We start from the raw sequence: 25,326 nt of genomic DNA, 5'->3' as shown, positions 1-25,326 counted from the left end.
GATTAAAATCTGAAATTTTAGTTTAAAAGTAGAATATAGGATTACAACAATCTAAACTTGAAATATATAATTATAATTTAATTAGTTTCATGAAAACTCAATTAAACCTTCGATAGAAATCAAAAACTGCACGAAAACCATACTTAGAAGCTGAATCGCATTAGAACATCATTTACACACGAAAAACACTATTTTTTTTTTGCGAAAATCAGACGAGTTACAGTCAAAATGCGATTAAAACGTGATTAAGAAAATTTTCGAACGGAAATTAAGAAATTAGTTACGAAAAATTAAGAACTTGCTGCTGAATTAAACATCATCATGGTCATAGAAAAATCACAACAAAATCATGCTCAAATTAAATATCTTTAGCAACACGTTATCAAACCCTAAAATCATGAAAATCAACATTTAAACCTTCAATTTTCGCATAAACCAAATCTGAAATTTTATTTCATAAATCAAGTGAAGTATACTCATAAATTTGCAATCTTTCATAACTCATAAACATTATCAAACTATAATAATTATTAAACATTGAAAAATTCATGTAAAGATTGAAACTTTAAAGAGGATTAAACAAGAAAGAGAGAAAGATAAAAGAGAAGGGGAAGGAAACCGGTTGGGCGGCGGCAGGGCTGAGGGCAGCGGCAAGGGTCGCCGGTGGCACTGAGGTGGTGGGTTCCGGATGAGGCAGCAGCAGCGCAACAGAGGAAGCAGAACTTTTTTTATTATTATGCTTGTGAGTCGTGAAAGGAGAATGAGGGAGGTAGTGAAGGAGTAATAAGGGGAAGCAGTAAATGCAATATCTGAGGGTTTTGAGAAGGGGAAATAAGGAGCAAGTTTCCTTTAAAAAAAATGTGAATGAGGGAAATATGGAGTCAATTACTTAATTAAAATGGAATTATGGGTTTTAAAAAGATTCTTGTTTTTATTTTCTGAAATCTTCCCAAAATATTTTGTATAAATAAAAAAATCATTGTATAAATATAAAATTATTAAAATAGTCGTATAATAAAAATATATATAATTATTATATACTAAGAAAATACGGGGGATTACAGTTTGGTTGTCTGCTACTACTTTCAGGTGCTCCCTCACCTCTCTCCAGTTTTCTTTTCTTTGACTTTGGCCTCCCAGGTATTACTCTGATTGCTGGAGGTAAGGGCTGTGTAAAATGATGCTTCTCCCAATGCTTAGGTCCAGGCAGGGGCTTAACAGCTTCCTCATAAGCATGCATGTATTTCTGCTTGGTGTAATACTCATCCACAAAGTCTTCTAGGTCCACCCTCTTATCCAAAATGCATGCAAACCTATGTACACATGGAATACCAGTTAATTGCCAATGGTAACATGTGCAAGTCCTATCACCTATGTCAACTAGCACTGTATCCCCATTTAGCTCAACCTCATAGGAGTCTCCCCTTGAAACCTGCACTATGCAATGCCTTGCAGCCCTCTCAATCCTCTCAAAAAGCTTAGTGACATAGGGTGTCACCTTACCTTCCATTTTCTTGCCAGCCTCCCATTTCTCATTGTGCCTCTTCATCATATACCTTCTCAACCACTCCATCTGAGTGAGTATTGGCTTATCCCTTGCTTCTCTTATAACAACATTGAAGGTCTCACATACATTGTTCAACAGCATATTTGATTTGCAATTAGAAGAAAATGCATTCCTAGACCAATGCTTAGCAGGAATGTCATCAAGAAAAACAAATGCATCCTTAGACAGAAATTTAATTGATTCCATTGCCACCTCAAAGTCAGCCTACCACATCATACAAAATACAACATAACTATTTAGGCAACATCCAACATCTCAATTTAAGAAAGCAATCAATGCCACTTAAAGCAACTAATCAAAGTTGATGCATCTTCAAACAAATTGAACAAACTAATCAAACATAGGACTAAAGTTGACTGACTCGCCAATGTTGTAGCCCTAGCAGCATCCCAGAACAACTGTTTGAAGGTTGAGCCACTGAATTGAAGCTTAAAGTTGGCCCAGATATGCCTTACACAGAACCTCTTCTCAGCAAATGGGACTTGCACCTCCAAGGCTTCAAGGAGACCCTGTATCCACAATCAAGACATTAATGCATAGCTTGTCAAAACAAAGTAGTTCTTGTAATTAGTAGTATAATTAGGGTAGCTCACCTTCTGTCTGTCAGACATAAATGTCCAACCTCCACCATCACACACATCACCAAGATCCTTTTTTAAACACTCCAAAAACCAGCACCAAGTGTCCTTGTTCTCAACTTCAACTGTAGCCCAGGCCAGTGGATATATGTTGTTGTTCCCATCCTTTCCAACAGCCACCAGTATTTGTCCTGGGTAGGCTCCCTTTAGATGAAATCCATCTATACCAATCGGAGGCCTGCACCCTTTTATCATACCACTTCTCAATGGTTGAAGACATATGTACATCCTCATAAAGAGTGGTGGTTGAGGGCTGCTTACTTCCCCATCTACAACTATGCAGACCCCAATGCCAGGACTGTACTTGATAACAGCTTTTCCATAATCAAAAACCTTGGCATATTGCTCTATAGGTGACCCATAAATCATCAGCTTTGCCCTAGCTCTAGCAAGCCAAGCTCTGGAATAGCCTACTATAATGCCCAAGTCACTCAACACCCTTTCTCTAAAACTTTTTAAATCCCAACTAGGGTTGTGCCTCCATTCCTCAACATACTTCTCAGCTAGATACTCAGCATTCACCATTGAATTCTTTTTACTCCTCGTACACATATGCTTTGGTCTGAAATCAATGATTTGACATGCTTGACTGTTGTACATTCTTCTAGCAGCCACCTTAAACTTGCACTTTCTAACCCTTGAACTGCAGTTACATTCCCCTGTGATTTTGCTTCTTTTATAGTTCCACTCACACAAACACCTTCTCTTACATAATGTGGTATCCTGTTACCACCATTGTGAATATAGTATTACTCATATTTGTTCTCTATAGCATGTGTCCTCAATGCTTTCCTTAGAATGGTGTTGTTTTTGAACTTCAACTTATTCACTAGCACAACTGGTTTTTTGAAATCAGTCTCCTTATGAAACCATGGACTGTCATCCTCTTCCTCATCTGACCCATGAAAACTTCTAAGCTCATCTGACTCAGAACTTTCAACATGCACATCCACTTCCTTCCAAGCAATGTCCTTGCTCAGTTGTTTCAATTTCCCCTCCCTTTCAACACCAACACCCTCTGAAGTTTCACCCTTATGTGTCACAACCTCCAAGCTACTGTGCACTGCAGTTAGGATGCCTTCTCCAGTTTTCCTATGGCACTCATCATCACCATCACTGTTTGCCTCTTCTTCCCAAGGCTCCCAATCAATTTCTATATCAGTTGCATCTGACCTTGATGACCCACCTGATTCCTCCTCTTCATCCAATTTCAGAGCTCTCTTTGCTTTTTCTTTCCTAATTCTCTTCCCTCTACCCTTATGCAGACTCACACCAGTATCACCACTTTCTACTGAAACCTTACCCTTCCCCTTATCAATAGATCTACAAAACCTAGGGCTTCTCCTCACTTTGTTCTCAACAGGTTCTGTTTCAGGAACTATAACAAGTCTAGGGCTCCTTCTCAGCACAGGTTCAGTAGGTTTTTGTGTTTTGTTTTGTTTTTCAAGCAAGATAGGGCTTTTTTGTGTTTGGGATGGCTGTGTTGGGTTGGATCCAGGAATAGTTTGGACAGACACTTGGGTTTGAGGTGGGGTACAGCATTGTTGTGTTTCATATTGATGTGGTTAGGTTGGGTTGGATCCAGTAACACTTTGGGCAGACACATGGGCACTTTCAATGACTTTGGAATTTTCTGGGATTGTGGTGGGGTTGTTAGCTTCAGCTTCAATGCTTTGTGGGTTCTGACTAGGGGTGAGGTCATCAGAAACTGTACAATACAACTCTAAATACCCATCCCTGTGCTTGGCTTCTAATAACCCTGCTACATCCTCATCAGTTTCTATCTTTCTTTTACCAGTCATCCAAGACTTACCCTTCTCTTTGAACCACACAGCATATAGGGTAGGTACATCCCACCCCATGTCCCTAATCCCTTCAATACATAAATACCTTAAGTATCCTACTGAAAAGTAATTGAGAGGCACATTCCTTTTCCAATAAGTGAACCCACCTTCATACACTTGGTACTTCCCTCCTCCCTTACGGTTCTTAATCAGAAAACCCCCAAATATTCTTAGCTAAATGTCAACCTCATTATCAACAACAGCCATTTGTTTTTATCTACAATTAAAGAGCAATAAACAAATACATCAAGCCCTATTTTATTATAAACTGTAACTAAATCAATGCAATTTATTAACAAAAAAGGCGTCTCAGTATACCCCCATACCCTACCGCATGACTGTGAAAGCATCAATTTTTAATTAGTCAAACCACATTGCTTAAAATAATCAAAGCTCACTAATCTAGGGTTTACTGCATATTCTTCCTAAAATACCCCAACTACAAAGAATTATTGCAAAATTAGCACCATTGTTGGACCACTATAAATAGATAGGTTTACGTACCTTCCAATGCGTCGTTGTCAGGCGAATCTTCAACTTACAACAATGGAGATGACGCTTTCTCGCAAGGCTTTGTCTTCCTCTGCTTCGTTGTTCCAATAACTGCCTTCCACGCACTCAATTTTCACCTCCAATTTGCAGAAAAGTAGAGATGAGAGATGGAGATGGAGATGGTGACAGAGGAAAGATAATTGTTCCTAAATTTTTTTTTTTTAATTTACTCAGCCATTAATGGAGATGGTTGTGAGTATTCAATGAAGACAATGAAGAGTTAAGGTAGGAGAGAGAAGAACTGGAGGGGTATTAATTAACTGACGTGGGGCCCACCAAACGGCAAACTTAACAGCTTCAGTCAAATGGTACTGAATTTTGACAACAATGATTTGAGTGGTAGTATAATAAAAAAAAAAAAAAATTAAGAGGTAGCAAAATTGAGGTGCATGACTTTTAGTGGTAGCAAATTTGAAATTGTCCTTATTTTTTCCTTAGTCTTAGTTTTGTTATTTCCGTAACTTGTTCAATTCTTAGTTTAACTTTAGTAGGATAGTTTATATTATCTTCAGTTTAGTTTTCTCTCATCAGCAGCTTAGAGATTCATTATTAGTTTTTGTTCTTTTATTAGCTTTCATGTTTTTGGTTTAGAGGAGATATAATGTTATTCGTAAACTACAGTTATTACTTTAGTCTTCTTATTATTATTGCTTTTCTTTAGTCTTTGTTATTATTATTTTCATATTAGTTTTATAATTATTGTTTTACTGATACTTCATTTAATCGCTTTGATTAGTTTAGTTTTAATTATGCACGAGTAGTTTAATTCTAGGGTTCTTGGGGATCCATGATTAATATGAAGGGATGATTTATTATTATTGATTGTTAATGTTTTGGGTTAATTTCCTATTGATTGTTATAATGATATGCAATTAGATTTGCGCAGGTTTTATTGTATGAGTTATGCAATATTGATTTGAGATTCGACATATGAGAATTGATGTTTAGGCTTAGTTTCAATAGGTAGAATTAATTTATAAATGGTTAAGTCAAGATTCGAGTGATGCGATTTAATATCGCTAAGTTAATTCTGTGATTATAATGCGTAGCGAAAGCCCTTTATAATCCGGTTAATTTATGCATTGATAATTGATTATTGTCTTTCATCCCGCAATATTATTTATTGGTGAACCTATGCCCTAGGCCTTTCATTATTGATTATTTCTTTAGTTTAATTATTGTCATAGTATAATTCTCACAATTCTCACTTGTTTCTTGATAATTTAGATTATAATAATATATTAGGAATAAAAGAACATTGTTTCCCTGTGGATTCGACCGTACTTCCCTATTTATTTTAGTTAGTGGTTTTAGGAATTAATTTTGATTAGGTGATACAACTTTAGCCTGTCAAAATTTGATGGTGCCGAATATCCAGTCATGGTTTCGGACCACTATGGAGTTAGCGGTCTCCGTGATCGTGAATGGGGTGTAACTTTTACACCCGTGAACGGTTTACAAGTTCCTAAATCTTGTTGGCGATTCTTTTATCTCTAGTTTCCTTCCCTTTGGACGCCGCCATGCTTAAATGCATGATCACAGTGGGGCTCAAAGTTGATGTTTGAAATATTCCCTACACTATGTTATTTTTATGTGTGCATAATTTGATGTGGGTTCTTTAATCAGGCTTGTGAGGCCACTATAGCTATGCTGGGAAAAAACAGTGGATGCACTGCGAATGAAGATTAGAGGTATGACAACTATAATACAAGTATGTGCCTCTTGACTTGTTTTCAATAACGAAGCTAGTACTTCTTGTTATTGGACATAGCTATTAAATACGGGCTTTTTTTTTACTTTACAAAACAGGCCCAAATATTTATCTTTGTTATATACTTAACCCTAATGTTCTGGTCTCGTCAGCCGATATTTTTCTCCTCTCTCCTCTTCTCTTCTCTTCTCTCTTCTTCTCTCTATTTTTCACTAAATTTCCCCTCTTTTTAAGATCTTCTATAAGCGAAGATCAAGGTATTTTTTTTTATTATTATTTTTCCTCGAATTTTTTCAACCCGATAATAAACAGATCGTACCAGTACCTAGTTAGACCCGATATCCGGTTTATCAGGCGGGTCCAAGACCTGGGTACCATGAAACTTCGGGTATAAATATACCGATGTACGAAACATTTTAATTTCTTCTTTAATTTTCATTTTAATTTTTCTTCAATTTTGAATTTAAATTTCTTCTTCTATTTTCAACTTTGATTTCTTCTTCAATGGAAACCCAGAAAACCTTGATAAAGAAATCAATGGAGTAAAGATTAGCAATTTCTTTCTCTTCAACTTACTATGCCCTCTATTATGGGGCAAACAAAATTCCAGTATTTGACAGAGTACCCAAAGAACTCTACAATGCACCCTTTTTTCATGGTCGTTGGCATCCAAACTCCCTAAATCCTCCTACATTTCTAAAATTGTTTTTACTGTATGTATTCAACAGTTTTTACTCAATTTTTTTTTGTATTTATGCTTTTTAAAGTTTTTTGGTTTTTTATATAATTTTTTTCATTTTTTTTTTGTCAGAATTATGATTTAACATCTGAAATGGAAAAGCTTTTAGTCGTTTACATGGTAGATTTTATGCGATACTCGAAAGTATCTTCCTTATGGCGAAAAGAATGGGTGAAACACGTTGGTTTGTCCAAAAAGTGTATTTTCGCCAGTTTTTAGATTTAGGGCTACCGAAATCAAGAAAATACAAAGTTTATTCATCCAAATTGGTAAATTTTATTTAATTTCGATTGTTTTTACTTTTATTTTATAAAAGGGAAATTATTTTGTTAATTCATTTTTATTTTTTCAGTTAATGCAAATTGTGTGAAGGTTTGTGGGGTTTGGATTGGCCTTGAGGCTCAAAAGCTGCATGGCCGATTATTAAAAGTGGTGGGGTGGAAATATTCTTCAATGTGAATTTCGAGCGGACATGTGTTTCACGTAATTTGTTAATTTATGAATAATTTTTATATAATTTGTTTATGTTATTTGAATCTTTATTGACCTAACACATTAGCATAAACTGTATAAAAAAAGCTTTCAAGTTCATGTGCTTGAAAAGCAATAGATATAGCCAAAAGAATTATAGAAATTGCAAATAAAATTGTTTGAATAAAAGGAGAAATTGGTTTGTTGATAAAATCATTGGCTGCAAGTTCCATGCTTGCGTCATTCCATATTCCAAAACCTTACATATTCTACTATATTTCCAAGCTTTGTCAAATCAGGCCATTCATTTGTCAAGTCATCTAGTATACTAGTTACATCACTCCGAACTAAAATAGAACTTGTGTCATAATATTGCAAATTAGTTATTGGTTTTAATGGATGGCCGAGATTTATTAAATTTATGGCATTGGGTCAAAGCCCATGGATAGTGAACCCGTGAAAACTAGGAGTTCTTTTACATTTTATGTCATTGGTTACACAGTCATCTTTGCCATAAGTTAAAGCTAGTACATTATTATAGAGGGGTTGAGTGTTTGCTCTGATTCTATGCTTAGCTAACTCAATGTCATTTGTAGAGGTAATATTCAGGGAGAAGGCAAAAACACAAGTAAATGAAAAAAACAAGGAAGATAAGATTATTACAATTGTTTTCATTTTGTACTGTTAAGATCGATGTGAAGGAAAAATATTCAAAAATTTTGTTTAGAAATGGGTCGGGATTATGAAATGATAAATAAGAGCCTTTATATAGATATTTGATCATATGATATGATCATCAATATCACAAAATTAATCTTTCACGAACAATAAGCAGATTTAGAGAAGGTTTTCATCCATGCTTTTATTCATTTTATTAACTGATAACTGATCTGTAACAAAAAAAAATTGTTATCAAAGAGACCGGTTTTTGTAAATAACGGGTCTCTTTGATGCTACCGTGGAAAAATAATATCAAGCTCCGTTCTTTTCCGTTTTTTAACCTAAAGAGGCCGGTTGTTATAACAAGAAGTCTCTTAGGTTCTCTTTTTTCGGTTTTTTTTTTTTTACTTTTGCTTTATATGTGTCAATGTGTGCATATATATTTTATATTCATCCAATTATTATTTTTCTTAATGCTCTCGTTTAATTTATAAAAAATAAAGTAGTAATATCTATGATTTCTAAATTATAACATAAATATATGTTCATACTTTAATTAATTATTTAAACATCATATATGATACCTCAAAAAATAAAAATAAAAATTAATGAAATCAGTAGTCTATTACGTACTCTCAAAGACCCCTTTATTTAATGAAATACTTCCCATTTTTATTGCACTTTTTAATGTGATAATGTTTATAATATAATGTTTATTTATACTCCTCCATTTTCAATACTTTATTTTATAGTTTTACAATCTAATATGATAATGTTTTAGTAAACATTAAACGAAAATGCTATTGATATATCTCTAAAATAACTTTGATGTATCTCTAAAATAATTTGGTTTTATCTATTAAGCATTGTTTAAGTATCTATAAGATAGTTCTAACGTATCTATACAATTCTTATATTTGGCATCTTATTTATTGTGCTCATCTCTGCTTCTACACTAGTGCACTTCATATATTAGCTTTAAATTTTATATGCCATTTTCAACCAAAGTCATCGTTATAGCTAGTTGCTGCAAATATCATGAATTCATGATGTATTTGTTGGCAGGAGTGAGAGACGAAAAAGAGGGTTTTGAGGTTTTTTTTTTTCAAATTTAATAAATAAGTTTATGAAGCTAACTGATTTCTACAAGACATGGGAAAAGGGTTAGAGTTTTATCAAACTGAATTCTCTAGCTTTTTTTTTAATTAAAATAATATTTATTGCTAAAGTAGTACAATTGAAACATAGGGAAAAACAATGATTATATTATAGAATAAAATAGATAAAAGTATTAATTTAATATTTACTTAATATTTGTTCATTTTTTAGATAAACAATATAAAATATTTTAAAGATATGCAAAAAATTCTAATTGAGTGTATATGGAAAAGATATGATAGGCAGGATGGAAAGAATATATTATATATTCTAATCTAAATTGTTTTGTTGAAAGTTTGCCACAAAAAAAAAAAAAAAAAAAAAAAACATAGTGATGATTTAGATATGTGCTATAATATAAATGGCGTGATTTTTTTTAATGATCGAAAGTTAAAACTATAATAATATGGTAAATATAAATTGAAGAAGATTTGACATATAGTAGAAAATAAAAATGGTTTTAGAGGGAAAAAACAGTACCAAGAAGTGACACGTGTTATTCCTAATGTCTAATTTACTAGTATGTTATTGATCTTAGCTTCCCTAGCGAGTTAAGCGAGATATTATGTAAATGCAGCAGTTGTATGACTTGTAATCTCAACTTGAGGACTATACAAGCTTAGTATATACGTACAATTAGGGTTGTGCACCGGTCCAAAGCAAGACCGAGATCAGAATGGATCAGAAACCAGAATAACCTATTTTTGAGGACCGGGCCGTAATCAACCGGTCCAGGCTCCGGTCTGGACCTGTTTATTTCGGTCTGATCCGGTTTTGGAATTATTATTATTATTATTATTATTATTATTATTATTATTATTATTATTATTATTATTATTATTATTATTATTATTATTATTATTATTATTATTATTATCAAAAACCTACAAAGTCAAACGTTTTACAAGAAATTAGTGGGGAGCCGAGATACAATCTGGGCCCCCACCCCTCTAGCTATAGCGAACCCAATCCTGTTGAAGATGTGAGCAGCCGCACGAGCACCAATATCCTGAGTCCTAGCGAACGCCTGAACCCGTTTCAGCAATGCAATAGCATCCTTCTCCAATTCCCCCAATTCCCCCAATGAAGAAAAGGAGAAAGGAAGAAAACCATAGCCAATAGCCCTGCAACGCGCCATTATTATTATTATTATTATTATTATTATTATTATTATTATTTATTTTTTTAATTATTATTATATTTTTATAAAAATAATAAAAACCTACAAAGTCAATCGATTTACAAGAAATTAATGGGGAGCCGAGATACAATCTGGGCCCCCACCCCTCTTATTATTAAACGAGAATTTTGATTTTTTCAATACCTTTATTGTTGCCTATTTCTAATTCGAAAAATTTAACAAAATGAAGGGAGTTTAACAACACAATTAACATTATAAACACTTTATCAATTCATGTAATCATGTAAGAAAGTTTGATTAAATAAATTTCATTCTTCTTTATTTGTATCTCTAATACTTTCATATATTATCATATTTTTTAAATTTACCAAATATCAGTTTATCAGGATTGCTATTCCTGCCCATTAGGTGTAATACATAATTTTAAAAACGTATTTGGTTAATAAAAAGAAATCTAATTTGATACTAATTTGTCATTGAATTTTTAAAATATTCAAATTGTCTAACATGTAGTTTTAATTATTCATTTGTCTAATCGATACTTCTGTTATAATTCATGTTTCATTTTATTATAGGAAATTTTGTCAGGAAAAACCTTTTAAATCAATTTTTTTGTTGGGAAAAATCATTTAAAAAAATTTTGGCAACTAGAAACCAGATTGTAAATTTTTTTTGTTCAAGACAACCAAGGCTCACATTCCGGCATTGACCCCCCATATGTAGGTCACATGACTTTTTTTTTTTTTACTAATCCCACCCATTTTCTTTCTAATTTCCCTTTAAGCTCTATTGTTTTTAATCTTTCCCTTTTCTTCTAATTGTCCCCCATCTTCTCTCTCCTCTCTTCAAAAATGAGGTAGTCAATCATCTTCAACTTATTCTCTGCCATGGCGTCACCCTAAACCTGCAAATTAATCAATGAAGATATGAAGTGAAGTTAATTTACACCCACCCTAAACAGTAAGTTTAGTTAATTTATTTTATTTAAATGATGTTTATTTCCTTTTCTAGGTATTATTTTCTGAAATTTTGCTGCAATTGCTCTACCACGGGTAAGAACAAATCAAGGAAGGAAGGAAGGAGGGAAGGAGTTGTGCCATGTTCTAAGAAGCTAAGGGCGTCCAATTATAAAGTTATACATAAACCTAGATACGTGAATGGAGCCATGGATGCTGCATTCAAATACCTGCAAAATTGATGAACTGGGTGACAATTATAGAACAATGTAAGTGTATCCTTGGTCAAAATTAATTGCCAAAAACAATTACTTCAATTAATTCAAACTACCCCGCTTGAAAGATCTTTAATAAGAGAACAACCTAGCTAGTAAGAGAAGGGAGAGAAGATGGGGGGAAATTAAAAGAAAAGGGGAAGATTAAAAACAAAAGAGGTTACAAGGAAATTTTAAAGAAAATGGGTGGGATTAGTAAAAAAAAAGGTTATGTGACCAGCACATGGGGGTTTACGCAGGAAATGACCAAGTCAATGCCGCAATGTGAGCTTTGGTTGTCTTGAACAAAAAAAATTACAATCTGGTTTCTAGTTGCCAAAATTTTTTTAAAAGGTTTTTTCTAACAAAATTTCCTTTATTATACACGCAAAATAAGAAGATGATAAATATAGTATGTTATATTTGTATTTTATCTTATCTATGTTATTTTTAATACAAATTTTTTCTTTTTATGATTAAATGTAATGATATTACCGTTCATGGCACGAGACCTAATCTAGTAAGTTTCAATAAGTAACCCCGACCACACGGTGCGGCTAGCCACATATGAAACTTGTGAAAGTTATATTAGTATAATGTAATAAGCTAATAAAACAGAGATAGATAAAAATATATACAAAAGATATACTACCTTCGTTCCTGAAAGTTTGACTTACTTATTATTCATGTGGTCAAAATAAAATAACTTTTACCATATTTTATGATTTATACAATCAAAATAAATTAACAAGTTTGATCACATTAAATTTCCCTTATGATAAAATTTTCAAATATCAACTTTTTAATAAATTTTACTTATACATAGTCGAAATTATTAATGGTCAAAGATGTTTATTGGAGACCGTGCAAATGCTAAGTGAGTCGAACTATCAAAAACAAGGGAGTATATATGTTAATGAATTTCTTTGGAATTGTAATTATCTTACAAAACATAGAATATAAAATATTATTATATTCTATTCTACATATACAAGAAGATATTTTTCCTTAGCCCAAATAAAGATACCGGGATCAGTATTACAGAGTACTTAGCTCCTTTTACTTTTTTAAAGTGCCCCATTGGAGTGTGCATAGAGTTTCAGATAAAAGAGTAAAATAATACATAAGTGGATATGATTAGGAATAAGAAATTAGGAAAAATGAGAGAGTGAAATATAAAGGAAAAATTGTCATGATTAATCCCAACTTTGCCTCATCCGCCAATATTATTTCCAACTTTGAATTATGTTTCATTAATCCGAACTTTATACCTTGTCCGCCAATAACACTCTCTACCGGTCATCCAAACTAATATTAAGGTTACAAGACATGTGTCAGTGTATGACTGGCTTAAAAAAATCAGAAATAAATAAAATAAAATAAAAAAAACCAAAACCACCCATGGTTAGCCCGCTGCCACCCACGGCCAGCCCAACCCCTTCCTCCCGGGGCGCCGGTCGCCGCCCAGAGTCCTTTCCCTCCCTCGACCACCTTCCCCTTTCCCCTTCAGTCACCACGAAATCCAGCAAAATCCCCCAAATCCCAAACCCTAACCTTAACCCTAACCTTCGATCTCCGGCATCAACGATGGTAAAGGGAGTGGTGTTGGTGAACGAAATTGGGCTGGTGATTGTTGCGGTGCGGTGGCTGAATTTATGCTATTGTTGGCAGAGTTGCGGACTCTGTTGAGTGGGCAAAGTGCGGAGTTGCGGTGGTAGGCGTTTGAGATGCAAGACTGCTGTAATGGTGAGGGAATCTGTGGCTAGACTGATGTGGTAATTGCGGTGGCTGGTGGCTGGGTTCGAATATATAAAGGTGGCTGGATTCGAATAGAGGTGGTTGGTGGCTAGGTTCGAATAAAGGTGGTTGGGTTCGAATGAAGGTGTCTGGTGGCTCGAATAGAGGTGGCTGGGTTCGAATATGGTTGCTGGCCGTAGGTTGCAGCGGGCTGGTTGTGGGTGGCTGGGTTGGTGATTTTGTTTTTTTTTTTATATATAAAAATTACCTACTCAATAGGTCACCCGTCACTTTGAGAGTGTTATGAGAGGAGGGAGTATAAAGTTCAGATTAATATAAAATAATTCAAAGTTGGGATTAATATTGGCAGATGAGGTAAAGTTGGGATTAATCATGACAATTTTTCCAAATATAAATGGGAGACCACTATAGGTATAATGTAAGTGGGAAAATATTATATGATGATGGTGGGTCAAAAGGAAGAGGAAATATATAATATACAGTGGATAATGTATGTTAGGTTTCTAGATTTGGTAATGGGGCACTTAAAAAACGATCATTTTTCAAAAGTGGGGCACTTAGAAAAATGATGAAGATTAAGCCAAACCCAATCTGTAACATCAAATTGTCTTTCTGTCCTCTATTTTCACCTTGACATTTCATTCTGTAATGAGCTTTCTCCAAATGAAGCTTTCGATCGTTGATCATATCTTCTCACTTCTGAAAACTTATGTCTACTATATCCACAATTGATTCCCCAGATAAAGTATGGTAAATGCAAAGGTGGTGGTTGATTATAAACAATTTCATAAGGAGTGAACTAAGTAGCAGTATGAAAGTGGGTATTGTACAACCATTCTACAAGAGAGAGCCATAAACACCAAGATTTTGGTTCATCTCAACACATACACCTTAGATAACACTCTACGCACCTATTCACTATTTCAGTTTGTCAATCTGTCCGAGGATGATAACCAAAAGATAATCTGAACTCTTTCCCATGTAAAGAGAATAAATTCTTCTAGAAATTACTCAAGAATATAGAATCTCTATCACTCACAATGCTTCATGGTCGCCAGCCATATAGAATCTCTATCACCTCCCTTCATAAGCGATCTTCTCTCCCTCCTTTCTCCTTATTTCTTTAGTAGATAATTATGTATACATGATTATTTTTTATTTTAACTGTTTAAAACATGTTTGTTTAGTATAAAATCATGTTTTATAGGTTTTAATTTTGGAAAAATTGCCCAAAATAATCCGACCTTTGCCTCATCCCCCCAAAATAATCTCACCTTTTGATTATTTTTTAATAATCCGACCTTTATACTCAATCCGCTGAATATGGTCCCAAGTGACTTGTAACCAATTGAATATGTATGTTTTTTTATTAAGCTTAATTTACACGTGTCACCACGTAATTAGTCCAAAAAAAGTTTTAATTTTAATTTTTTTTAGGAAATAATTATTAGTAATGGAAAAAGATAAATGCAGTAAGGGCTGCATATAAGAAGCTAAAAGTGGAAATAATATACAATAAATAAACAATTATTACAACGATTTACTTGTGAATTGTCGATAAATTCCCAACTTAATACTAAAAAAGGAAGTATATTAAATGCTTATATGCAACTCTAAGGGTTATATATAGCATTAGCCATTAGTAATTTTAATTAATTAACTTTTTTCTCAAAAAAAATTAAAACCAGACCCTAGCCCCACCACGACCCTAGCCACCTCCCTGCCCCAACCATCGGCCAAGACAAATCCCAGAGCCGCCAGCCCCACCGCGAACAGATCCATCGCGTCATCGCCGACCCTCCCTTACCCCCCTTCCATCGCCACTAAATAAACCAACACAACCATTACCAAAATCAAGGTGCGGGAAGGGGAGGAGGCCAAAATCGAGGTGTGGGAAGGGGATGGGGGCCGAAATCGAGGCGTAGGGAAGGGGAGGGGCCAAAAAAGGAACCGGGGAAGGGGAAGGGCCGAAAAACGTGGCAAGGGAAGTATAGGTGGGATGTCGGGATTGGGACAAGGAAGGGATTTTTCGAGGGTGGTTGGTGGTTAAGAGGTAAGGGGGTCGGCCGCGTTGTCGGCGCCGGTGTTGGGGTTAGGGGTCTAGTTAGTCAAAGTCGTAGGGCAGGGGAGTCAGGCGATGGGGATTGGGGAGTGTGGCTTAGCTTGGCAACCGGTGGGGTGGTTTTAAAATAATTAATCGTTTTTTCATTTTTTTCTTTACAAATATTTAACTTTTTGATATTTTTCATTTTATCTTTATTTTTTGGACTAATCATAGGCCGCCATGTATCAGGTAACTTGTTATAAAAAATTACATGACTGGTTGGGACCATTTTGAACGAATTAGGTATAAAGGTCGGATTATTAAAAAATAATCAAACTGTGGGATTATTTTGAGTGGATGAGGCAAGGTCGGATTATTTTGGCAATTTTTCCTTTAATTTTTAGATTATTATAATGAGTATTATTTTCAGATTTTGATATGATTAAAGTTAGGATTTTTAATTTATTTAAGACATGATTAGGGTTCTCGTATAAATTAATTTGGGGCTTTTATATACTCATTGATTTTAAGTATTAATCAAGCATAATGATAGAGTTTTAATAAGTTTTAAGGGGTTTTTAATCACGTAATATTGCTGGAATTTTATTTAAAGTAGTGTGATTTTATTTAAAGGGTTTAATAACCCATTATTAGAAGAGAGATTAATTAGGGGATTTTAAAATAATTTTCAAATTATTATAAGTTGTTTAAAGTGAGTTTAAGTTGTTGGAAATTGTATACATAAGGGTAAAACAGATATTTCAAAGGAAAGAAATTTCTAATGTGATACAGCGGTTCCCTACCTTTTGTCCCTTATCGTATAATGTCAAATGTCACTCCTTATAACTGCTTAGCATCTTCACCACATGCTTAATTAGGCGCGTTTCAATTGATGCCTACAATAGGATTAACAATTGCCACTTTGAACCTTTTCTTTTAGCAGTAGTAACTTATCAGAACACTGTCCTTGCTCAATTGGTAAACACTCCAATCCCCGAGCCATATATCTGTCCACAACTTGTATTAAGCACAATTCCATAGTTTACTTGGCATGGCCTCCTCAACTTTCACTTTTCTTTGGTGGAATACCATGTAAGGTGAAAAGTGGTTCCCATCCAAAACAAAGTCCATATACAACTTCTTGAAATCCTAAGTAATCTGCCTTAAAGTACTCAACCATTGGATTCCAAGTACCAAGTGATCACAACTTTGTAATGCGATCAACATTCTTCTGAAAACTCAACTTTATTCATGACCCATTTAAGCTCTCTACACTTATAATAACATACTAGATGATTACCATCTGCTATTGTCATACTTGAGAGTCTAAATCTTCCAGTTGACAACCCAACTTCTTAGCTACTTCCAAGTTAAGAAAGTTATGAGTAGTTCCTAATTCAATCAACATATGTAAGGGTGTTCCTCCTACCATCCCCACTAATCTCATGGTATGAAAGTTTTGATTACCAGAAAGTGCATTCACAGAAATACAAGGCTCAGCTCCCTGTATAGCATCAACTTCTTCCAACTCTATCAGCTCATTGCTCTTATCACTCCCAAGAAACTCTGATCTATTGTAAACAATTGTGGTTCTTTAAATTGACACTTATGGTTTCTCTCATAAGGTTGATCACAGTAGTAACAAAGACCCTTAGCAATCTTTTTTGCTCTAACATCTACTGGGATATATTTATAGGGTTTGTAATTCTTTTGTTGAGAGGTTTTAGAAACAGATTGATTCATAGAAGCTGAATTAGACACTTCGTTTGATGCTATTACCGATTGATATGAATTCCCATGTTTTACTGACTATGCATATAAGTTGTCTTCCTATAACTACATACAGAAGAACTTTGGCTTAAAGACTCTTCTTGCAACCTAGAAAAATCAAATGCCTAAGAAATGGTTGCAGGTTTGAAAGCTTTTACAAATGGCTTAACATAGGGTTTAAGGACAATTGTAAAGCTATCAAGAACATATTTATCAGGTAACACATGACTACCCAACAACATAGATCTATCTTGCGCTTTCAAAAATATCTATGCAATCCTTCAATGAACCATCCTGCTACAAAATATCAAACTGTTCAACAATATTCCAGTTATTTTCTTTAAATCTAGACTGGCCTTAAGAAGTTAAGATCGGTCACAAAATCATTCCAATCAATCACCAAAGCTTTCCTAGCAAACAAGTAATTCATCATTACCTAAGTTTTAGCTTTGTCTACCATGTTCAGTGAGAATAAATGAACCTATTGCTCAATAAGAATTTTACACAAGCTTAAAACTTGAAACACTTCTTAACCCATATTGATGCATTACTACCATCAATATAGGAAACTCAATTTTAGGATTCACACCTAAAAGCCTGCTGGAATTGCTTATATCCGAAACTAGGGTTGATAGTGAATTTTTGGGTGAAGATGAACTGGGACTTTCCCTTGAGTTGAGACTTTCTGCATTGTTCTTGTTTTGCAACAATTTGATTAGTTCATCGAATTTCTCATCAATTTTCCCAAATTTGACATCCATTTTCTTAGAAATTTCTGCATTCCACTATTCTTGATTGTTCATTCAATTCTCTAAGGTCTTAATCTATTGCTCCATATCTCCTCTCCACTTAGGAATTGGCGCCAGAATTCAAGATTGGTTGATTTTCCGATTAAGCTATTTCAAGACATGGGTTCATATGCAAGATTGAATTAAATTTATTTAAATTCTAGTATTTTTGCTCTAATACCAATGATGCAGGATCACTGCTAATCTCTTCATCTTTGATCAGAAATTGATCAAGAAGATGATAAAATGTAGAAGAATAGAGAAATAGAAGAAGAAGAGAGAGAAGGAAGAGGAATTTTATTAATTTTCTAAATGAATTTACAATTGTTGTACAATGATGTCTTATAGCTAACAAAGTACATCTTAACAGAAAATGCTAACTAATTCCTAATAGAATCCAATTATTCTAACTAACTTGGCCAACTCAACATTACAACGTGGCATAGTTAGTTAACCACATCAGGCGGTTCAAAAGAACCAAAAATCCGGGTCGTATGGCCGGGATGATCAACCTTTGAAGTCTGAAGGAATTTAGCCTTTCACGGGTATAGTCGTAGTAATTCTTGATTAAGATTTTCCAAAACCAACACTGGTTTTCCTTCTTTTTCGAGTTTCAATGCTCTCGGGTCTTGACACTCCAGTGCTTTTCTCATACTTTAATTCCGATGCCTGTTTTAAGTTGCAGACAGAGAAAGTTAAAAAGGTCATTCTCTTTAATACATGTATTTTTCTTTTTTAAAAACAAATATTGGACCTTATGCCAATTTGCACAAGGTAGAGGTTACGGAGTAATATGTATATATGTGATATAACTTCTCTTGTAAGTTGCTTTATCTCCTAAAGCTAAACTCATAATTTAAGTTCACAAAAGGTTCTATGCTTACCTTATTTTTCCAAAATATTGCAACAAAAGTGCATCAACATATAATTTAAAACAATGATAAATGTTGGAAGTTGAAAACATAAGCAAACAAAATCCCACAAAAATCTAATCTACTTAACAATATGACACTTGAGATAAATAAAAGACTTTTATCATTATATGAGCTGCACAACATCAGGAAAATAAACCTGCAAAACCAGTGCCAGCTTCTAGTAGTCCCAAAGTTTTTTTAGTCCATAATCCTTTTATTATATCATACTTGAAATGGATTTTATTACCCGTTACAGTTCATCAATCATGATACTGGCAAGCATCAATTATCAACTCTCAAATATATACTGTAACTACTGAATGTTAAAGTTAAATAGTGATGAACAAGCAAAACATGTAAATCCCTTCTTTCAGCAATCCAATTCTAAGGCTAAATATCTACATAATATTCCTAGACAACTTATTGGATTCATTTCACTACTAAACTCATCTATAAGCTAAGGCTTATTTTCAGTCATAAAAAAAAAAAATTAGATGAAAATTGTAGTAAAAAAGAAGATTTTAAAAAATATATATATTAGAACTCTACAAGTCCACCAAGATGAAGGAAAACCAATTGACTCCAAAATCAATCATTTGAAAAGCCTCTGATAACCATGTTACCTGTAACCCATCATGTATGGTGTCAAGTTCTTCATCTGTCATTCTCTCAAAGAAGAGGATGCCCTGAAAATTTGTTAGAAAGAATGTAAGATGTAAGCTATAGAGAATACACTAGCATTTCAAAACAAAATGAAAACTCATACATCCTCAGTTCTAGAATAATTGCAAAAGTTAAGACATCTTCAATAGTCATATACCAACTTTAAGGTATACAACCAAACAAATTTTTGATTCAAAAATGTGATAAAAGAAGCAGTAGGGATAATTTTGTGAGTTTTGTCTTAATCCTATGACAGAAGTTAAAAAGTTAGTAGAGATAAATAAAAAGGTAGTGAATTATATCAAACAAGACAAAACGAAATACTCAAAAGGTATTAGTGTGAAAGCATGAATGTCGATCTTGAAAACATATATCAGGGAAGAATAAAGGGTTATCAAGCTGCTCACAAGGTCAACAACACAAAGAGAAAAGCCAGTGGTGGTGAGCGCTCAAGGTATGAAGTGAATGATATGGGATGAGATTAGGCTCAAAGAATGAATTTCCAGAAAATAACATGATGGTCCATAGTTTTTATAAGCTTGTCAGGATTTGCATGGTGAAACGCATATAACAGAGGATAATATGAAAAGAGTAGCTTGAATATTAATAAAAGTATTAAAAAGAAGAGGATTAAATTAGGAGATGTTTGTTCAAAGTATGATGAATTTAGAAACTTGGATGTCAATACAACAACAACAAAGCCTTAGTCCCATAATGATTTGGGTCGGCTAACATGAATCATCATAAGGAATTGAACGATAAAAAGAAACTTGGACGTCAATATTGACAAAAAAATAGATTATTATCAAAGAACAAACAATTTAAAGATTCTTAACATTAGGTTATCAACATAGTAAATTTCATATATGCTTATCGCTTCAAATGAGTAACACAACTTTGGGACTCTGTGACAAGTTTTACATCAAAAAATAAAAAACAAAAAAAAAAATAAAAAAAGCTACAACACTTGGAAAATTAAAAGATTCCCATCATGATAAACAATACATGACAACAGGGAATGGGACTCTTGGTCCACAAAATCATACTTGACATAATATGCTCATCCACTTTAATAGACACCAGGATTACTAATCCAAATTGCTAAACAAGTTTTATTTTGATTTTTAATAATATTACATAGCTTCATAAGTTAAAATATTTACTTTGGTCAATCCAGCAGTAATGTGCCTCAACACCGACCCACCCCCCATCCCTAAAAAAAAAAAAAGGTAGTAAAAAAAAAGCAGTAACAGATATCGTGGACTACCTGCAAATGGTCAAACTCATGTTGGAATACACGAGCAGGTAGGCTGGACAAAGTAACTGTGAATCTTGAACCATTAATATCCTTGGCATTAATCTTGACAGATTCTGGTCTCTGCAACAAAGATCATAGACATTAGCATGTTAGACCAACCTCAACAAAGTTGATAACAGAAAAAACAACCAAAGTACTACAGCTGAAAGCATGTAAAGACAGATGTATTTCATTCAGTGGTCAATCTGGTTGCTTCACCAAGGAGTCTTGCATTTATGACTTTGCAGTTTGCACAACCTAACCAGAAAATAAAGAAGCATCAGGATAATGTCATTACTGGAGAGGCTAAATAAATATGTGGTACATTACACTTACAATATTACCATAGGAACATACGGGTGTAAAAGAACAAGTAATTGTGCGGTCATGCCAGTTTAAGCTCAGGTTAATGGATATTCTATTTTCCTATGGAGATACAAATAGTGCATCAGTAAAGTTATATCATTGTTGTGTTCAAAGACAGTCATAAGAACCTTAGTGATAGGGAATTAATCTTAGTTCACAAAATTTCTCTCTTGGTTGAAGTGAATTTATTTTCTACTGATCTGCTAAATTGTATAACTCCTAAAGGACAAGGGACAAAAACTGTGAACCATGCCTTAAGTGTCTCTCTCATGCAACTTGATAAATAAGAAGAGGAAACAGAAAGCATATTGGAGACGAACGAAAAGATTCATTGATGGTGAAAACTAAGAAAAAACATGTTTGGCATCAGTTTTTCGAATTCATCAAAAGAGCAGATGGTTGAAGAGTAAGAACTAGAAGATTCAAGATAGATGTTCGTGTGTTCAACAGCCCATCCCTTCCATTTACAATGCCCAACCACCACAATCTTACCCCAGCATAGAAAATGAGTTTTGAGCAATGGATATGTAATTCCAAGACAGTTTGTAATGTTAATTCTACAGAACTTGAGGATAACAGCTATCCAGCACAAAACATGCACTGCACATGAATTATGGTGCATTACAATTTGAACAAGCCAATATTCATTGCTCCATTGCATAGAGCTCCAGAAGTAACCATATTGGCACATTTCCAAAGTCCAGACAAATGTTAGATTCATATTACCTCTTTAATTAGCACCCAAGCTCACTAACTATAGTTGAGATTACCTTCAGCAGATAAACTTCACTAAAGCCTTAGTTTCTCCCATATATTCTGTTCAGTAATTACCAATTAACTCATGCCTTAGAAATTTTAGTTTCCTGTAAGATTACTAATTCATGTCCACGTTTCTAACAGACATATCAAGCCACGGAGGTCAAGCAGCCACACTCAAATGCACCAACCCTCCGGACCAAACATGAGTTAAGTTGCTCATATTCTCATGGTTGGAAGAGATTTATAATTGTGGGAGCCTATGGGCCTAAAGTCACCATCCCTGACCGTCAACGTAGCCCAAGACCAAAAACTAGGTATGGGATGTGCTAGGACCCACATTTACCTAGATAGTAGAAAGAGAGGGAGGTGCGGAAGAAGGGTATTAACTAGCTCAATGTTATTTAGCATAGTTTTGCACATTCATATTGGTGCCTAAACAACTACACACCACCCATTCAGTTTATGTCATCATGGTAAATTATTGATGAAAAAACATAGTATGTGGTATGCCAAGGAAGAAACAATATTCACTACTATTGTAAAACTTTTCACACCACAATTGTTCAAGTCAGCCTGGCATTCCAACCGCAAAAAAATTAAGCTTTATATTACTTCTTTTAATTTTTCAACATATATTAAAGGAGCTTGAAAGCGATTAACAACTCTAGACATGACCTCACGGGCACTTGTAATCAGTTAATAGAACAACAGTTGCTACATCTTTCACTGGAAATAATGTAAGTCACAAATGCATTAACTAGCAAGTAGCACGAGAGCTTTCATCATCTGGGTAGAAAAAAAGTACCTGTACATCAGCATATAATCCAGGAAATGATAGACAACCTTCATTAAAAAGCGTTTTCTTTAGCGAGTACTGGCTCACACTTGGATTTACAAGAACAATTTCCTCTCCTTCACCACGCTCACCAACAAGGTTAAAAACCATAAGCTGGACGTTAATGCCTACTTGAGGAGCCGAGAGTCCAATCCCATCAGTTCTGCGGAAAAGGAAGCCTGTAAATAAAAGTCATAATCTAGAAAAATTATTACTTACCACCTAACAGAAATATTTTGTAAGTAATATCACAAGTCAAAATACAGAAAATAGCATCTCTCTATTAGCCATAAAACTATAATTCCAATATTCCATCTATAAAGCATAAATAACAAAATTTCACCACTTCCCACCCCCACCCCTCAAATGATCCTCCCTTTGCTTTTAGTATTTCAGTTCAAGATAAGACGTTACAAAGGTAAAAAGCCTGTAACAGCTTATAACATCATAAAATGAATCCCCATCTTTCATGTTTTGAGCTTGCAAAATGCTCTTAGTTCTCTTAGTTCCTAGACCTAGAGGGATATGAGCCCCTGGTCATTGTGAGGCTCCCTATTGTGTTTACTGCACATTTTTGATTGAGAATACTTGCACAAGTCCAACTCTATAATTATAGAGTATAACCAATGATCCTTGAGGTCATCATCCGATTCATCCCATCCAACATAACCTTGTGGACTTGTGGTATAGTGGTCTATGGTCATAAGACATAAGTTGGTTGTGTCATTTGTTAAGTCACTCAAAAGAGCAACAGACAACCCAAATATAAGCCATATCCTCTTGAAATGCACCCATATCCAAAATTTAGTCCCTAAATCCAAGCAGCAAAATTTTAAATTGTTTACTCCTCACCAAGGGAGCACCAAACCCCAATGCATCAGTTTTGTTATTCTAAAACAATTCCAAATGAAGCTCCGAGACAAAAGGTATAACCTCCAAATACTCCAATACTAGGAATACTTATACTTTATTGCACCAAAAATTCATGAAGATGAAGCATTTATCCATATTTGACACATTTCATATAGAAAACTCATTCAAAAACTTAGAGGATACCCTTTTTAAGATTATAGATAGACCTTTACCTCTAGATTATAGATACACATTTCACCTTTGATTTTCACCAATCACTCTTGCAATAACAATTATCTTAATTCTAACTTTCTAAATTACACCATCTAATTAGAAATTTACTATAGACTACTTAATACTCATCAAGGTAGTAATTGATATCAAAATTAAACGGGAAGAACAATTAATTCAAACATTTAAGCAAAATAATCAAATTGATATGCAAATTCATCTTACAATTATATAGACAATATCATAAATTAAGTATTTAACTACCATATATATACATAACAATTTTTCCAATAAAAAAACTTACTTGTACATAACATCAAACATTTCATCAACCAATTTCTTCAAATTATCATCAAACTTATCAATTGGCTTGTTCTTGGCTCTAAGCTTTGGGTCTGGATATTCAACTATTTTCAGTGGTGACTCAAACTGCAAATCAACACCTATATTCAAAACCCACAAAAAATTACAAATAAACTACACAAGAAAACCCACAAATTAACAAATAAATTACCCAAACAAAAAGAAAGAAACCCCACCAAAATTAAGAAATAGAAGAAAGAATTGAAATAGAAAATTGAGGCATACTTGAAGCGAAGTCGTTTTGTTTGGTTGGGAAGCTTCTTTTTGCCATGGCAAAAACTTTGGTAGTGTTAGTGGAGTGAAGTGTAAGAGGTGAGTTAGAAGGAAGAAGAAGAGTGAAGGAAGAAGTGGGGAGAGGGAGAAGAGATGAAGGAGAGGATAGAGAATGTTGTGTCCATGGATGTGGATGATGCTGAAGGAGTTTGCTTGAGCAATGCATTTTTTTTGGTGCTTATTTTAAAAATTTAAAGTTCACTAGTATGACTTGGTATGGTACTTAAATGTGTGATTAGTAAACCATCTATAGAAGGTGATAGTAATCTCAAAAGTTGAAAGATGCGTTATGTTAAAATGTGTGATTGGTAAATGTAATTAACAAATACCATCAACTAAATTTATCCACTTCATCCAAATTTATCTTCTCTCTCCTAAGTCATGTAAGCAATGTAGCCACTACTCCACCGCCTTAGCAACCTAGAATGTCGTCGGCGACCAACACCACCATAGCATGTTAGTAACCAAGAACCATGTCGATAACCATTGTGCCACCTGATGTGGGAGCTGAAAAATGGATGGTAACGTAACTAGCATGTTGGGGACCCAAACACAAACTTAGCCATTGGCCTTCCAAGAGGTACGAGAATGATTTTTCTCATTCAACTTAGCCACCAATGACACAACCCATGATATGAAACCCACCCATGACCACAAATGAACCCAACCTAAAAATGGTAGGTGTTTGCATGCCCTCCTCTGTTGATTTCCTCGACCTTCAT

General features: G+C 34.2%; 2 protein-coding genes across 2 annotated transcripts; both read right to left on the bottom strand.

The window, feature by feature from the left end:
- Positions 1-382: 382 nt before the first annotated feature.
- LOC110704678 lies at positions 383-2,730 on the bottom strand. Its single transcript, XM_021882497.1, has 4 exons — positions 2,161-2,730; positions 1,933-2,076; positions 1,063-1,771; positions 383-441 (listed from the first exon to the last, which is right to left on the bottom strand). Exons 1-4 carry the CDS (start codon positions 2,728-2,730, stop codon positions 383-385), a joined length of 1,482 nt encoding a protein of 493 aa, XP_021738189.1.
- Positions 2,731-18,618: 15,888 nt separating this feature from the next.
- On the bottom strand, positions 18,619-24,979 carry LOC110704707 (peptide deformylase 1B, chloroplastic-like). Its single transcript, XM_021882519.1, has 6 exons — positions 24,557-24,979; positions 24,273-24,411; positions 22,856-23,048; positions 20,896-21,006; positions 19,589-19,651; positions 18,619-18,720 (listed from the first exon to the last, which is right to left on the bottom strand). Exons 1-6 carry the CDS (start codon positions 24,768-24,770, stop codon positions 18,619-18,621), a joined length of 822 nt encoding a protein of 273 aa, XP_021738211.1. The 5' UTR covers positions 24,771-24,979.
- Positions 24,980-25,326: the final 347 nt, after the last annotated feature.

Source organism: Chenopodium quinoa, unplaced genomic scaffold (assembly GCF_001683475.1).
Source record: "Chenopodium quinoa cultivar QQ74 unplaced genomic scaffold, ASM168347v1, whole genome shotgun sequence".
NCBI classification, from domain to species: Eukaryota; Viridiplantae; Streptophyta; class Magnoliopsida; order Caryophyllales; family Amaranthaceae; genus Chenopodium; species Chenopodium quinoa.
The sequence above is the reverse complement of the archived record's forward strand: the minus strand, read 5'-3'. Positions and strand labels throughout refer to the sequence as shown.

Excerpts from the sequence above, each read along its gene's own strand:
- LOC110704707 (XM_021882519.1), bottom strand. The coding sequence starts at position 24,770 with ATGCATTGCTCAAGCAAACTCCTTCAGCATCATCCACATCCATGGACA. Across the intron at positions 23,049-24,272 it reads ATGTTTGATGTTATGTACAA|AACTGATGGGATTGGACTCT; the intron begins GTAAGTTTTTTT and ends CCTTTTCCGCAG. Across the intron at positions 18,721-19,588 it reads CCATACATGATGGGTTACAG|GCATCGGAATTAAAGTATGA; the intron begins GTAACATGGTTA and ends AACTTAAAACAG.
- LOC110704678 (XM_021882497.1), bottom strand. The coding sequence starts at position 2,730 with ATGGTGAATGCTGAGTATCTAGCTGAGAAGTATGTTGAGGAATGGAGG. Across the intron at positions 2,077-2,160 it reads TTATGTCTGACAGACAGAAG|GGTCTCCTTGAAGCCTTGGA; the intron begins GTGAGCTACCCT and ends TTGTGGATACAG. Across the intron at positions 1,772-1,932 it reads CTGCTAGGGCTACAACATTG|GCTGACTTTGAGGTGGCAAT; the intron begins GCGAGTCAGTCA and ends ATGATGTGGTAG.